At 38.2% G+C, this 15,406-nt stretch overlaps 1 protein-coding gene across 2 annotated transcripts in view; it reads left to right on the top strand.

Annotated features, from left to right (window-relative positions):
• LOC126088518 (sentrin-specific protease 1-like) overlaps positions 1-13,354 on the top strand; it is a 195,952-nt gene extending 182,598 nt beyond the window's left edge. For both annotated transcript variants that reach the window (XM_049906670.1, XM_049906669.1), the window contains one exon: positions 12,847-13,354. In XM_049906670.1, the coding sequence (XP_049762627.1) occupies positions 12,847-13,008 (162 nt within the window). In that variant the 3' untranslated portion in view covers positions 13,009-13,354. The remainder of the gene's footprint in view (positions 1-12,846) is intronic.
• Positions 13,355-15,406: the final 2,052 nt, after the last annotated feature.

Raw genomic sequence — 15,406 nt, 5'->3', positions numbered from 1 at the left:
CTAAGTATTAAGTATTGACTCAGAGGGCAGTATTGCCTCACCCACCATTCAAAAAACTGTAATTATCCCAGTTGATTGTTGGATGATAACAACATAATTGGGGAACAAACATACTAGTAAACTGAGTTTTTCTCCAAGGTTTGTAGTTACGTCTGAGGGTGAGTCTGTCTGATAGGAAAACTGGAAGGATTCCCCAGTTCGTCTGATGACCAGGTTTCAGGTGCTATCTGTGGCTAACGAAAGATCCTGAAGTAGATGCAGTTGCTTCCCTTGTTCCAGAGGAAGTTTCTCAGTCTGCTAGATCAGGGCATTCACAGAGGGTGCAATTACTGGTAGTTGGGAGCTCTGATGTCAGGTGCATAAAGTGGCCCCTTAGAGACTTGGCTGTCAAGGAGGAGAAGAAATTCATTACACATTCAGGATACATACTGGGAGGAGTCATTCCTGTTGTGGAATCAGTGCTTCCGGATGCCTTGAATACTGTGTGCTGCCAACTGCAGGTTGTGTCTCATGTCAAGCTTTACCGGCACATTTAACTTGGGCAGCACTGACCACCCAGCTGTTCCAACTAACCTGCTAAGATGTGAGCAGTTGCAGTTCAGACATAAAGAGACGAGCAGGGAAACTATGTAGCTTTGAATGGAATTTAATTTTTAAAAAGAATGAAATAATATTCGACAAAACTCAAGCACTATCGCACAATTCTTAGGTGACCAGACGGAAAGCATAAAATGCTATCATTCTCACCTAACATGGTAATTTATTTACAAACAAGAGTGATGAAAATTCCTAACTTAAACACAGGGTTATTTTTCTGAGCAAGCCACGTATCGTGCAAAAGCACACTGTAGGGATTTCACAGTATTGTTGAAATCTGAAGGTATTAACCACAGTCAGTCGTCTGGTAATCTCTTAGCTCCTTCTTTATCCAAATCTGAGAAATAAATTTCAGTACGGGAACTGTCATCTGCTATGTTGCTAACAAGTTGATCAACAACAGAATCCCTGAAGCCACTCAGGTGCTGCGTTTCCTCCTCTTGTTTTATGACTTGCCATTCTATATCCCACCAGCGGTAGGCAGTGGCGTGTGAAAAAGCTCCATGCGTTAGTTCCAGTACATCTGGCAGCTTAACAGCCTTGTTATTTCTTGTGACAAATCCCCTAACTTGGCTTCAGATCAGCTCTCTTGGGTTTATATTGTAATAGTACAGAGGCAAATGCAGCATTTGTATGAGTGTTCGGCACTTTGAAATTGATTGGTTTTTATGTTTGTACGACACTTATCACTCTGGTTCATGCGAGACTGCATCTGTGGTATAAAACAATGTACCTAGTCCAAATAATGAGTATTTGGTTTTTCATTTTTGTCATAAAAAATTAAATTGTTATGTTTTCTTAATTTGAGCAACCTTTATTAACAATAATTCATAAAAACTGGCAATTAAGACTTTATATTTGAAATGAAAAGAGGTATTTTGTGTGCAGTATGTAATTAGAAACAAGAACACATGCATCATTCATGGAAAGATGGTTATAAATTTTACAATTACGAGATGTAAGTATTTCAAATTGAACAAAAAAGAAAAAGAATGACCAAGGCAAGACCTGAACCAGTGATACATGAACTGCACTAGATTACCTTCTACTACTATGATGATGAATTTTACGATTACAAGATGTAGGTATTTCAAATTGAACAGGGGGAATGACTATGGCGAGACTTCAACCAAGTGATCCAGGAACTGCACTAGATCACAAATTTACTACGCTACTAAGTTCACTTTACATCCAATATGTATTTGCTGGACTTGCATTCCGGAGGACGATGGTTCAATCCCACATCTGGCCATTCTGATTTAGGTTTTCCGTGATTTCCCTATAAATTGCTCCTGGCAAATGCCGGGATAGTTCCTTTGAAAGGGCACGGTCAACTTCCTTCACTGTCCTTCCCTAATCCAATGAGACCGATGACCACACTGTTTGGTCTCTTCCCCCAAACAACCCAACAATATGTATTTGCATTTCAATTGTATCAGATACAATCCCTCAGAAAACATCAAAGCTCATTTTTCTGTAAATGTATGAAAAACATTAAGAACATTCTATTTCTCAGCACTTTTTAGCCGTGTTCCATATGCATGATTCACTATGGAGCAGGATGCAGCCCCAGCCATTTTCATACTGCATATTAACAGTGCAATAGTCAGAGCACAACAGTACAGAGACTGTGACTGTACAAAATTTTTGAAATAAAGCATGATTAAAAAACTGTTGGTGGCTGTTAATACATTAGAATATCTTAAAGTTTCATTTTACTTAACTTAGTAATAAGATATCTAGTACGTAAGTAGGACCTGCTTCCAAGAGCTTAACAACACTAGTGTACAAGTGCTATGACTTCTGACCAGTCATCGCGTTTGTGTTTGTTTACATCAGGTTTATTCTTATGATGAATAGAGTATAGCTGAAGTGGTAAATACTGCCAATCTTGGTTGCAAGATGAAGGCAGAGTTCGCCATCTGTATCATTGACGACACGACCCGCTGTGGGCCTTTGGTGCAGAGCCAAGTGAAGCGTTTGAATTAGAGTCTCAAACAGTTCTTTGACCATGTAGGTTGCAGATTTCTCAATTTAAGCTATAAGGTAGGGTGGTTTTGGCTTAAGCTTAGTAGGTCAGTGATCTGCAATACACAGGAGGCAGCTGCACAGATAGTGGAGGCTGTATGGATGAAGTAGGCAGTTTTCTAGTTTATAGGGTCTTGGGAAAGTACAGAAATGGCTTCAGTTTTACAGGTTGCAGATTAACACAGGAAGAGGGTAGTACTGTAGTTTAAATGTCCATGGTTGTGTCAGGAAAGAACCAGGGCTCCAAGCGCTAATAGAAAGCACTGGAGCTCAAACTGTTAACCAAAAACTGGCTAAAGGTGCAAGAAAATTCAGCTGAAATTTTTACAAAGGACCTGACATTGTTCAGAAAGGCTAGATTAAATATAGTTGGTGACAAGGTCTTAGTTGTTGTTAGTAGTAGTTTATCTTGCAGTGAAATTGAAATAGATAGTTCCTGCGAGTTAGTATGGGAAGAGGTTATACTTGACAACTGAAATAAATTAATAATTGGTTCCTTTTACCGACCCACTGGATTCAGACGATTCAGTTTCTGGACAGAAAACATCTAAAATAGGTACTCAGCTCATATAGTTATAATTGATGGTGACTTCAATCTACCGTCAATATGTTGACAAAAATACATGTTCATAGCCAGTATACAACATCGTCAGAAATTGTACAAAATGCTTTTTTCAAAAATTATTTTGAACTGTTAGTTCAGGAGCCCATTCAACATGTAAATGGTTCGAAAACATACTTGACCTCTAAGCAACAAATAATTTTGAGCAAATAGGGAACATCTTGACGGATACAAGGATTAGTGATGATAAGGCCATTGTAGCAAGGCTGACCACCGCAACATCCAAATCCACCAAAAGTGAATGCAAAATATATGTATTTTAAAAAGCAGATAAAAATTCAGTTGGCTCTTCCCTAAGAGACAGTCTCCAGTCCTTTCAAATTAACTATGTAAGCATAGAACAGGTGTGGCTTGAATGCGAAGAAATAGTGTCAATGGCAGTCGAGAGATATTTGCCACATATATTAAGGGGACTTAGAACGGAAAAAAAATTTTGTTCATCTTTTTGGATTTTTATCTCATTATAAAATTTGCAATTTTCGTTAAAATGATATATATGTCACTTATAAACTCACATGGAAGTATTTTATGTAGAAGACGAGCTTTTTTCCTCCGCCCCGAACATTTTCATACATTATTCAACGAAATAAATAAAAATTCCATATTGTTCATCTTCGAATGTAGCAGCCTTTCAAATATTCGTAGCAATAAAAATAAATTTCTTTACACAAAAATACCAACAGTTGACAAGGCTGTAGGATTGTTGCACTAGTTGATGCGCTGGGGTTCATTAAGATTTCACGTAGCAGCACGTACTGCTTCATGGAATTTTGTGAAGTACTTTCATTATAGTGCCAAATTCAAGAGGAGAGTATTTCTTTTGTGGAACAAAGTTCTAATCGTACTGCAGGTTTGCGATATGGGACTAAATGTTCAATTAGCAGGAAAGCATTTAGTAGGCCAAAGTGTGGCCGATATCATGCACTAGATGTGATTTTAAATGAATTTATTAAGGAACGGTGTCAGAAATTCATGCCTGTGAACGCCGAACTTTTAAAAATTAACACACATGAAATTGCTAGAGAGCAAAAAATTGAAAATTTTACTGCTAGTCGCAGCTGGAGTGATCTGTTTATGAAGCGCTGGGGTTTTTCACTTCGGAGGCGAACTTCAGTTGCACAGAAGCTGCCGAAAAATTATGAAGAAAAACTTATGGAATTTCGGCGCTTGATAATTAGGCGGCCCACAGAAAAGCAATACCTTCTTGGTCAGATAGGAAATGCTGACCAAACTCCCATATATTTTGACATGCCGTCAAATTACACGGTTGACACCAAAGGAAAGAAAGACATAGTGTTCCTACATCAGGGGGTGAAAAACAGCAGATGTCCGTCATGCTTGCTTGCACAGCAGTTGGACATGAATTACCCCCATTCTTAGTTTTCAAGCGAGAGACTTTACCGAAATTGGAAGTGTTTCTAAAAACTGTAATTGTAGGAGCCAACGAAACTGGGTGGTTTTCGGAGGACATGGTGCTGGAATGGATTGGGCGTGTGTGGAATTGTCGTCCTGGCGCAGTGCTTGGTTTATACAGTCTGTTGGTATTAGATGCTTACGCAGGCCATACAACACCTGCAGTAAAATGAAAATTAGAGGAAAGCAAAACGGACTTGGCAGTAATTCGAGACGGGATGACGTCAGTTCTGCAACCACTTGATGTCTGTTTGAATAAACCATTTAAGGACAAGCTTAAATGCATGTACACAGACTGGCTTTTGAAAAGGGAGAGGCAACTGACACCAACAGGATGTGTAAAACGCGCAAGTTTGTCGCAAGTGTCTCAATGGATTTATGATGCATGGAAGCGTGTTCCAAATCAGACTGTGCAACAAGCATTTAAAAAATGTTTGATATCCAATGCACTATCTTGTACGGAGGACGATACTCTGTATGGAGAAATGAGCAACAAAGAATTGAGTAATATTGATTCAGAATCATGACAGATATTTTAAACATTTTGTATAAGATAAATTAAAACCTAATAAAATTTTGTTTTTAATTTCAGCATTTAATTTCTAAGTTATTTTCATTCTTATTTTATAAGTGTTGCTACTCTGCATTGCACAGGATAGAAAAGTGTGTAGAGCTGCATCAAACGAATCTACGGACTAAAGACAATAACAACACACTCTGCATTTGAACTCATCACTAAAAACATATTACGAAAATCTGACTGCCAAGACTGTTTGGGATGTATGTCAATATGGCCAACTCTACATTCTGAATTTTTTCCTACTTGTGACAAGAGAAGGTTGCTAATAGGAACTTTTATGAATCGTGAATCACATGCAGTAATCTCTTCACCATAAGAATAATACGAATTTAAACTTCATGCCATGTATTCTTTCGTGTTTGCTGCTATCTCATTTAAATCTTGTCTGCGTAATAAACTATGAAACTAGAGTGAGACAACAGCAAATGCAGAACAATATACATATCATGTCATGTTTATATTCGTATTATTCTTGTGCTGAATAGTGATACAGTCAGAAATGAATGAAGCATGGCAACTGACTAGATTTTTAAATCTAAGATGACTCTAATTTCTGTGCAGAATGTATTGTACTAAAGAGGCAGCTGTGAAGATTTTCAAATGGAGAAAAATTTTTTGCTAAAATCTCGTTCAGAACATCTTCTATCATATGCAGTCTATTATTTGGTTCTTGTTGATCATTATCAAAGAAAGCAGCAGTGTAAGTAACAACAAATAGCAGTCTCTTGCTATTGTTTCACTAATGAGACGATTCCTCTCTCTCTCTCTTTTAATTGTAAGCGGCAGTAGCGTGCGACAAACAATGCATGACACAGTAAAATAATGCATTTTCAGCTTAGAGTGATGTAAACACCTATAACAAAGATAATAGCACTTATCAGATCAAAGCAAAATAAGCAATTGATTCAAACCAGACAAAGCATGTGAAAAAGGAAGGGTACCCATATAAATACGGACGGAGCGCCTGACGCATAGCAGTGGCTACCTGGTAAAGCTTAACTGCTAAGCTTCCACAGACTGTCAACTGATAAAAAACCACTACACCACCTGTGCCCTCCTGGACCTGATTCATGGTGCAATTACCGCAATGCCCAGTACTCAAACAGTTCATACAGCCATAAACATTCCATCCCAGCAGGCAGCAGTCATGGATATTATGAAACCTATTTACAGAGACCTGGCAAATCTGGAATTTCTGAAGAAGTGTCTGCATGGTCAGACTTAAAATCCCAATGAGTCGTCCAGTAATCTTATATGGACTCGCTTACCAAAAAATGTTTTTGTTGAAATGAAGACACTAATATGTGTGTGGGGGGAGGGGGGGGGGTCAGTGATGCTGCTATTGCTTTTATTGATGGCAGCATTGGTAGGGTGAAAGTTCTACAGCATATGGGAATTAATCCTGGAGCAAACTGCATCAGAGAACTTGAATGGATGGACAAGGTTTGCATTGATAAAGCAGAGTATGCAGCACAGTTGGGCTCTTAAGGATTCCAGGAAAAAGAAAAAACTTGGAAAAAGATAAAGAAGATGGTATACAGTATACTGCAGGGTGCTTCTGAGTGACTAAAAATAAAAAATTAAGCTTATATTAAGTGAGTTGCAGTCTTTTGAAACTTTAAAAAAGAAGCCGTTCCTGAAAATTTACATTTTCTATTGCATTTTTTCATAAATCTCAGGAACCACTTTGAGTAGAGTATTCAAATTTTCAGGGAGTAATAACATACATATCCTCAGTCTTCTGAACTAAAAGAAGAACATAATATTATTTACAATTAAAATTATTTAGGATACGTACAAAAAAGTACACAACATTTTAACCATGTAATGAAAAAAGTGTATTACCGTAAATCAGTGGCTGAAATGTAAATATTATAGTTCAGTAGTTTCAGAACATACAGTTTAATGTCCGGTAAAAGTTTCATGTCAATGGCTACAGTGGTTCCTGAAATACAGGGAAGCCAAGTCACTAAATTTAACGTTGTTGGGATAGAGCGTTCCAACTCCCCTTAATAAGAGATAATACTGGTCCCCCGTGGTGTACAAAACATGCCAAATTTAAAAGAATGCAAAATTTCCAAGATTTGTGATGATGTTTCACTGAAGCTTCTGAAACTTAGCACAGCCTTCAGTGTGAGGTTCTTTTAATAACTACTGCAATGAAACTCTGTCTCCAAATCTGAGGAAAAAATCCAGAGAGATTCTGGTCATAAGCCAAGTACACAAAGAGCTGGACGCAATCAGTACCTTCAGTGTGCAATACAAATGGTGATATTACCAATGACTGTATCACTAAAGTGCAGTTATTAAACTTAATTTTCTGTAATTCTTTCACCAAAGAAGACGAAATAAATATTCCAGAAATTGTATCAAGAACAGCTGCCAACGTGAGTAATTGAGAAGTAAATATCCACAGTGTAGTGAATAAGCTTAAATCACTTAATAAAGGCAAGTCTTCTAGCCCAGATAGTATACCCCATACTTAGCAATCATGTACAACCACTCACTTGAGGAAAAATCCGTACCAAAAGACTGGGATGTTGCACAGGTCACCCCAGTACTCAAAGAAGGAAGTGAGAGTGATCCTATGAATTAAAGACCCATATCACTGACATCGATTTGCGGCAGGATTATGGATTATATACTGTGTTTGAACATCATGAATTACCTTAAAGAGAACAGTATGTTGACATGCAGCACGAATTCAGAAAATATCCTCCTTGTGAGAGTCAACTAGCTCTTCATTCACATGAAGTAATGACTGCTATTGGCAGGGAATCTCAAATTGATTCAGTGTTTCTAGGTTGATTCAGTGTTTCTAGATTGATGCAGTGTTTCTAGATTGATGCAGTGTTTCTAGATTGATGCAGTGTTTCTAGATTGATGCAGTGTTTCTAGATTGATGCAGTGTTTCTAGATTGATGCAGTGTTTCTAGATTGATGCAGTGTTTCTAGATTGATGCAGTGTTTCTAGATTGATGCAGTGTTTCTAGATTGATGCAGTGTTTCTAGATTGATGCAGTGTTTCTAGATTGATGCAGTGTTTCTAGATTGATGCAGTGTTTCTAGATTGATGCAGTGTTTCTAGATTGATGCAGTGTTTCTAGATTGATGCAGTGTTTCTAGATTGATGCAGTGTTTCTAGATTGATGCAGTGTTTCTAGATTGATGCAGTGTTTCTAGATTGATGCAGTGTTTCTAGATTGATGCAGTGTTTCTAGATTGATGCAGTGTTTCTAGATTGATGCAGTGTTCCTAGATTCCGAGAAGGTTTTTGACACCATTCCTCATGAGTGACTTCTAATCAAATTGTGTGCCTATGGATTATATCATTTCAGTTATTTAACTGGATTCTTAATTCCCTGTCTGGAAGGTCACAGTATGTAGTAATCGGCGAAAAATTATGGAGTGAAAGTGAAGTGTTATCCGGCATTTCTCAGTGCTGTGTTACAGATCCTCTACTGTTCCTATTCTATATGAATGATGTAGCACACAGTCTGAGCAGCCCTCTTAGATTGTTTCCAGGTAATGTTGTCATTTACCTTATAGTAAAATCATGAGACAATCAAAACCAATTCCAAAACAATTTAGACAAAATACCTGTATGATAAGAAAAATGTCAGTTGTCTCTGAATAATGAAAGTGAAGGTCATCCACATAAGTAGGAAAAGAAATTCATTAAATTTCAGTTACATGGTATATCATACAAATGTAAAGGTTGTCAATTCAACTAAATACCTAGGAATTACAGTTACGAACAACTTAAAATGGAATGGTCTCACAAGTAATACTGTGTGAAATGCAAACCAAACACTGTTTTATTGGCTGAACACTAGTAGATGCAACAGGTCTATTAAGGAGAGTAGCCTACACTATGACGTTTGTGAGAAAATTAATGAGACTGACAACACTGATGCGATCTGGCATCATTGTGTTGTTCTATTTGTGTAGACAGGTGTTTTCATGCCTTCCAGATGTTAAGTCAGAGTTTCAGTTCTGTACAGCCATCACATGGTTTTTAAGGGTACCATCAGCTGTTGTTCTGTGGTATGAAAATGGAACAGTGGAATTTAGAGCAATGTTATGCCATCAAGTTTAATACAAAACTTGGAGAATTTGTGAGTGTGACCTTTCAAAAGTTGAAGCAGGAATGTGGACAACATTCCGTATGAAGAGCACAATTTTTTGCTGGTACAAATCGTCTTTAGAAAGCAGACAATATGTTGAAAATTAAGCTTGCTTGTGGAGACCTTGGACTGACGAAAACATTGAACATGTGCATGATCTTGTGCAATTGTTCTTTCAGGATGAACTGTGAACTAATTGTAGTACAAAGGTGTCCTTGAAAGGCTCAAGAAAAGGACGAATCAAGTGAAATCGCACATTGCAGACAAGACGGCAACACCACATGTCATGTGGCCACTTCCATCTTGGAATTTTTGACCTCTAAAGGCATTCCTGCTGTTCCACTCCCCACCCTCACTCCCCACCCCCAGTCACATTATCCAAGTCCTTGTACCTTTTTTTCTTTTCCCAACTTGAAAAATGTCAAAAAGGACATAATTTTGGGACCCTGGAGAGTTTCAAAAGTGTGTAATCAACATATCAAAGACCCTACCAGTTGAAGCCTTTTAGCGCCGCTACCAAGACTGGGAACAAAGACTATTCTGGTGTATAGGTAATGAGGGTCCCTCATTTGAAGGGGAAAGTATTATTGTTTGCAAAAAATAAGAACTTTGGTAGATAAAAAATCAGTCTCATTATTTTTCTCGCACATCCCATCTGCTTGTCTGTCCTCTGTTGGAGTAGTGGTGTGTGTTATGGGAGCCTTATCAGATAGGCTTGACAAGGGACATTGAGAAAGTCGAAGGAAGGGCAGCTTGTTTCGTATCATCTTGAAATATGGGAAAGAATACTGCAGAAGTGAGTTGAAGTGGCAGTCATTAAAACAAAATCTTTTTTTCATTGTGGCAAGATCTTCTCATGAAATATCAATCATCATCTTTCTCCTCTGAATATGAAAGTATTTTATTGTTGCTGACTTACATAGAGAGATGTGAACATTGTAATAAAATAAGAGAAATCAGCATTCATACAGAATGACTTAAGTGTTCATTTTTTCCCATGCACTGTTAGAGATTGGAATGGCAGAGAAACAGTTTGAATGCAGTTGAAAGAATCCTCTCCCAGGCACTTCAGTGTGAATGGCAGAGTAATCATATAAATGTAGGTTACAAAAAGAATTTCAGGAAATAATGGAGATAATTGAAGATAAAATAAAGAGCTGTGGAATAGAAGTCGATACAAAAGTAATGGCACTAGGAGGGATAAAAAAGGCAAAGATAATGACAAATGGAGAAACATTAGGAAATGTGCAGAGTTCAAATACCCAGGAAGCAGGATAGAAACTGATTGGAAGTGCAGCACAGTAATTCAAACCTAGATAACATTGGTGAAAGACACATTTTGTAAGTAACGGAGAGTTTTCTGCAGCAATGTAGATGAAGATTTGAGGAAAAGACTGATCAAGCGTTTTGTGTGGAGTCTCCTCCTGCATGCTGCAGTGTTTTGAGATATGGCCATGGCAAGGACAGGGAAAAGTTAGTTTGATAAATCGGGTGAAAAATGAAGAGGAACTGAGAAGAATGACAGAGCAAACAGAAACAAAATAAATTGAATTTTACATATATTTATAAGAAAGACAGAGGGGCTTATAAAAAGTCTTAGAATAATGTGTGGAAGAGAAGATGACAGTGCACAGAGCAGCATTAAGAAGGAAGTGATGTATCACCTGAAAGGGCCTGATAACAGGTCATAAAATGTGATGATGTCATAGTGTATGGAGAGCAAAAAAATTGGTGTAAGCGGCAACTAATGTACTCCCTACAGCACCATTAGGCCCCTATTCCTTCCAAAATGTACCTGTCAAAGAAGGGCTTTTATCCACTACTATCTTTTCTGCATTTACCTCAAGGAGCTTGGCCTTCCTTCACTGAACAGAACAGTATCCTCCATGAATAATCCCTGTTAGGAAAGGCTTACTTTCACCCCCAGACACAACCCACAAACCTTCATGGCTCCACACCCCACTGACAGTCAGTGGTTGAAGGAATAAAAACAATAAATAAATAAAAACAAATATAATAATGGTACTAAAATGCCACAAGAGAAATAAGGAAGAGAAAAGTTAGAAGAAACCAAAGGGAGAGACTGAGCTGTTAATGCCTTTCACTTTGGATCACCCATTGTCACATAACAAAATTTGAACATTTTGACAATTACTCACAAAGGTGGTATTAGTATCACATTGGATTATGACATAAATTTCCACGAGTTCCATCCCCCCCCCCCCCCCCACACACACACACATACAAAACCAGAAAACGTATACAGCAACAATTCAGTGGAATTGCAATAGTTTTTTACCTCACTGAACTTAAACCTCTAACACTGCACTGCACCGAGTAGTTGGAATAGTCTTGCAGGACACCTGATTCCCAAGAGACTACTTGCCTGTTGTCAGCTATTAAAAAGCATATTTTAAAAATCAAGCCGACTCTGGGAAGCCATTGGTTGGAACAGATACGATCCAGTGATTCACCGGAAGTGGCAGCTGTAAGTATACAGACACTCACAAATTGTACACTGTGTAATATTATTTGCTTCTAAAGGAAGAAGACATGCGCGTGCGTGCACACACACACACACACACACACACACACACACACACACACACACACACACACACACACACACACACACAAAGATGATTGGTGTAATGTTTCAGTTACTTCCACCACCACATTCTTGGTGGTAGATTTTAATTCCCGCTACCCATTATAGGGCAGTTTAAAAAGTTGTTAGCGAGGCAATCTGTTGGCCAAGTACTTGTTGATTTTAATCTTTAAATACACAAAGTAGAGTCTCCAACTAATTTTACCCCGGCATATGGAGCCTTGGCTATTTTCTGTCAGTGTGTAGACCCCGCTATCTCCCATTATGTGTGGGAAGATGCATGATGATTTATGTGACAGCGACTGCTTTATGGTTGTTCTTCCCATGTCACACTGATACCCATCAATGCTCCTAGAAGAATGCTACTACTGCACAGTGTACAGGAGAACTTCTGTAAAGATTGCAATTTAGGAGAGGTACACTGGCAGAAGTAAAGCCATTTGGGCAGTTCGTGAGTCATGCTTCAATAGTTCACTCAGTGGAGCACTTGCTCACAAAGGACAAAGTTTCCAGGTTCAAGTCCAGGTTTGGCATGGACAGTTTCAATCTGCCAGGAAATTTCAAATCAGTGCACATTCCACTGCAGGGCGAAAATTCGTTTAGGATCTTTTCCATTCCCTGCTTATTGTTCCATCACAAATGAATGTAACAAAGATTGATTTGACTGTCGAATGGATGCCTGATGACATAGTAATTTGTTACCTTTTAAATGCTTAATTTGAAAAATGCAAGACAAGTGAATAAATGTAAGGTAATATTTGTAGAAATTACGTTTCTTTTTTTTCTCTTTTATTCCTTTAGGAATAACTGATGTTTTGTGAGATTGCTTGCTTTGTAATTATATTCAACAATCTTCATTCAACTTTTTCAGAGAATACCACAACAGATGAATGGCAGTGACTGTGGTGTCTTCTCGTGTACATATGCTGAATTTATATGCCGTAATGCAGCATTCCGGTTTTCTCAGAAGGACATGCCATACTTCAGACGTAAAATGGTGTATGAAATACTTTCCAAGGAATTAATGATGTGATACTAATAGATCTATTGCGTGATATATTGACAGTGCATTTCACACAAGCTTCACAAATTTTCTGACTGATAGGGTAATTAAATTAATTTATTTGTGTTTGTGCGTATTGTGACTCATTTTTTGCAGGCTAAGCAGACAAGTAAACTGAAGAACAGACAGTTTATGAACCTGAGCCTAATGTTTTATTTTTTTTTTCCATTCCTCACTTTTTCTTAATGATAAAGAAAATTCATGAGCTTTGTTGTGCATAGATGGGAACTTTTTGTATTATTTCTTAAAATCCCATCATGGTTAATGGACATTAACTGTAATTAATGTGTGGAACAATAAAGAGCTTTATTTTTCATTGGTATTTTCGGATGAGCTCCACCATTAAGTCTGTCATGACAATGCTTGCCGAAACTTTTTACATGCCAGATATCGGACTGAATGTGATATTGTAATTGAGCCATATGTATCCAGAGAATTATTCCTGACTTTATGAAATGAATTAATAAAATTTCTTTATATTTCTGTCTGTAATAATATGCCTACATTTCCATTTCCAAAAATGTGCAAATGCTGCAGATGTGCTATACTGTACATGACTCACTGTTTGTTGAGCTGATCATTTAATAGGAAATATACTGTAAGTAACTTGAATGGAGAAAGGCTATTTGGTGCATTTTAGTTGTTCTGTTCACAAATTGAAATGGAAAATTATCAAAATGTGTGCATATAGTACTACTTTCTGTTGTATTTTTCTCATATTTTTGCACGAGAGGTTGGAGCAGCAGTAAATCAAGAATTCATGGGATTTGCTTTAAAAATATGTAATCACAATGTTGTATTGGTACGTTACATGTAGACTTCTACATAAATTTACCAACCATCTTACTTTCATCTTTGCTTTTTGGTTATATCACCTATTATGTCAACAGGGGAAAGCAACATAGATGTGATGTGTGTGTGTGTGTGTGTGTGTGTGGGGGGGGGGGGGGTCTATACAAATTTTGATGGGTGGGGAAGAATATAATGTTTTGTATGCCAACCAACAGTGACACCAATATGGACACTGACCAAGATGGTATAGTGGTACAGATGATATTATTGTGGTGCCTTATTCATACCTTTCACAACAGGGCAATCACAAGTGGTTATTGAGGGTTGAACCACTGACAGCTGTACCTGTTCATTACTGCACGAAGGCAGTCTCTTGCACCATATGAACCATTCAACCCATTCTTGAAACTGTCGTGTTATGATGAACTTGCTAATGGAGCTAGATTTTCTTTGGTTGTTTTGTGGGTTGTGTGTCTCGAGTGTCCATTGAATTTGACTATTATACAGTGTTGGGTTGGAAAATTTCCAACGTACAGAGGTTGCTAACGCCATAAACAAAACACGTCACCGTGACTAATATGGTGTAGGAAACCCGCTGACATTTAAAACAACTTCCAGTCATCTCGGAATGAATAAATACACGTTCTGTATGGGTTTCAGGGGAATCTTATACCATTAATTCCTGCAAAACAGTGGCAAGCTTAGGTAATGATGATGGCAGTCATGCACCCTTCTCACCAAAGAAGACCACTAAGGCTCAATAATACTGAGATTTCTACTCATGCTCTCAAAACTAGTCATGGATGATGGGAGATGTGTGAATAGGGGCCTTGTCATCTTTTACCTCAGCATTACCTTTGGGCAACAAACATCGTACCATGGGATGGGCCTGATCAGCCAAAATGGTCATCACTAATCCTTGGCAGTAAAGCGACCTTGCAGAGTAACCAAGAGGTCTGTGGAATACCACAATATGGCTGCCCAAGTCATCACTGTCCCCCACCTCTTGGGACATAAACTTGGCCAGAAGATGGAAGCAGTATGAAATAAGGGCCATGTGACCAGATGATTGTCTTGTATTGCTGCAAAGCCCAGGTTTTATAGCCCGAGCACCATATTGCCCTGTTACAGGCATTTGCGTCACTGATGAGTGATTTTGGAATTGCAGCTCACCTCACAAGTACCTGTTAATGTAGCTCCGCCCTTCGCTTTGGTTTGGTGCTGACAGGGTTTGCGAATGCTACATTCAGCTCTGCAGTGACTTTCACTGCTACCATCATCTTGTTTTTCATCACAATCCTCTTCAATGTCTGTCTGTCACAGTTATCTCAATCTTTCAACACACACCTTTGTGTGCTTTATGATTTAGCAGATGTTTCCACTTTCTCTGTATGCAGTATAAATCTTCGATATGATCTTCCTTGGTTACGGAAGCTCCCACCACACAAGCACCAACAATTTGCCTGCATTCGAATGGACTTAGCTCTGACATAATGTGCTCGCAATTACGAAGAGCATGTTCTGACCATGGCTCACAGTTGCAACGTATGGAGGACGTTGCATGGGTACTTTTGCA

This window comes from Schistocerca cancellata, chromosome 6 (genome assembly GCF_023864275.1).
Source record: "Schistocerca cancellata isolate TAMUIC-IGC-003103 chromosome 6, iqSchCanc2.1, whole genome shotgun sequence".
NCBI lineage: Eukaryota > Metazoa > Arthropoda > Insecta > Orthoptera > Acrididae > Schistocerca > Schistocerca cancellata.
Note: the sequence above shows the minus strand (reverse complement) of the source record. Positions and strands in the feature narration are given on the sequence as shown.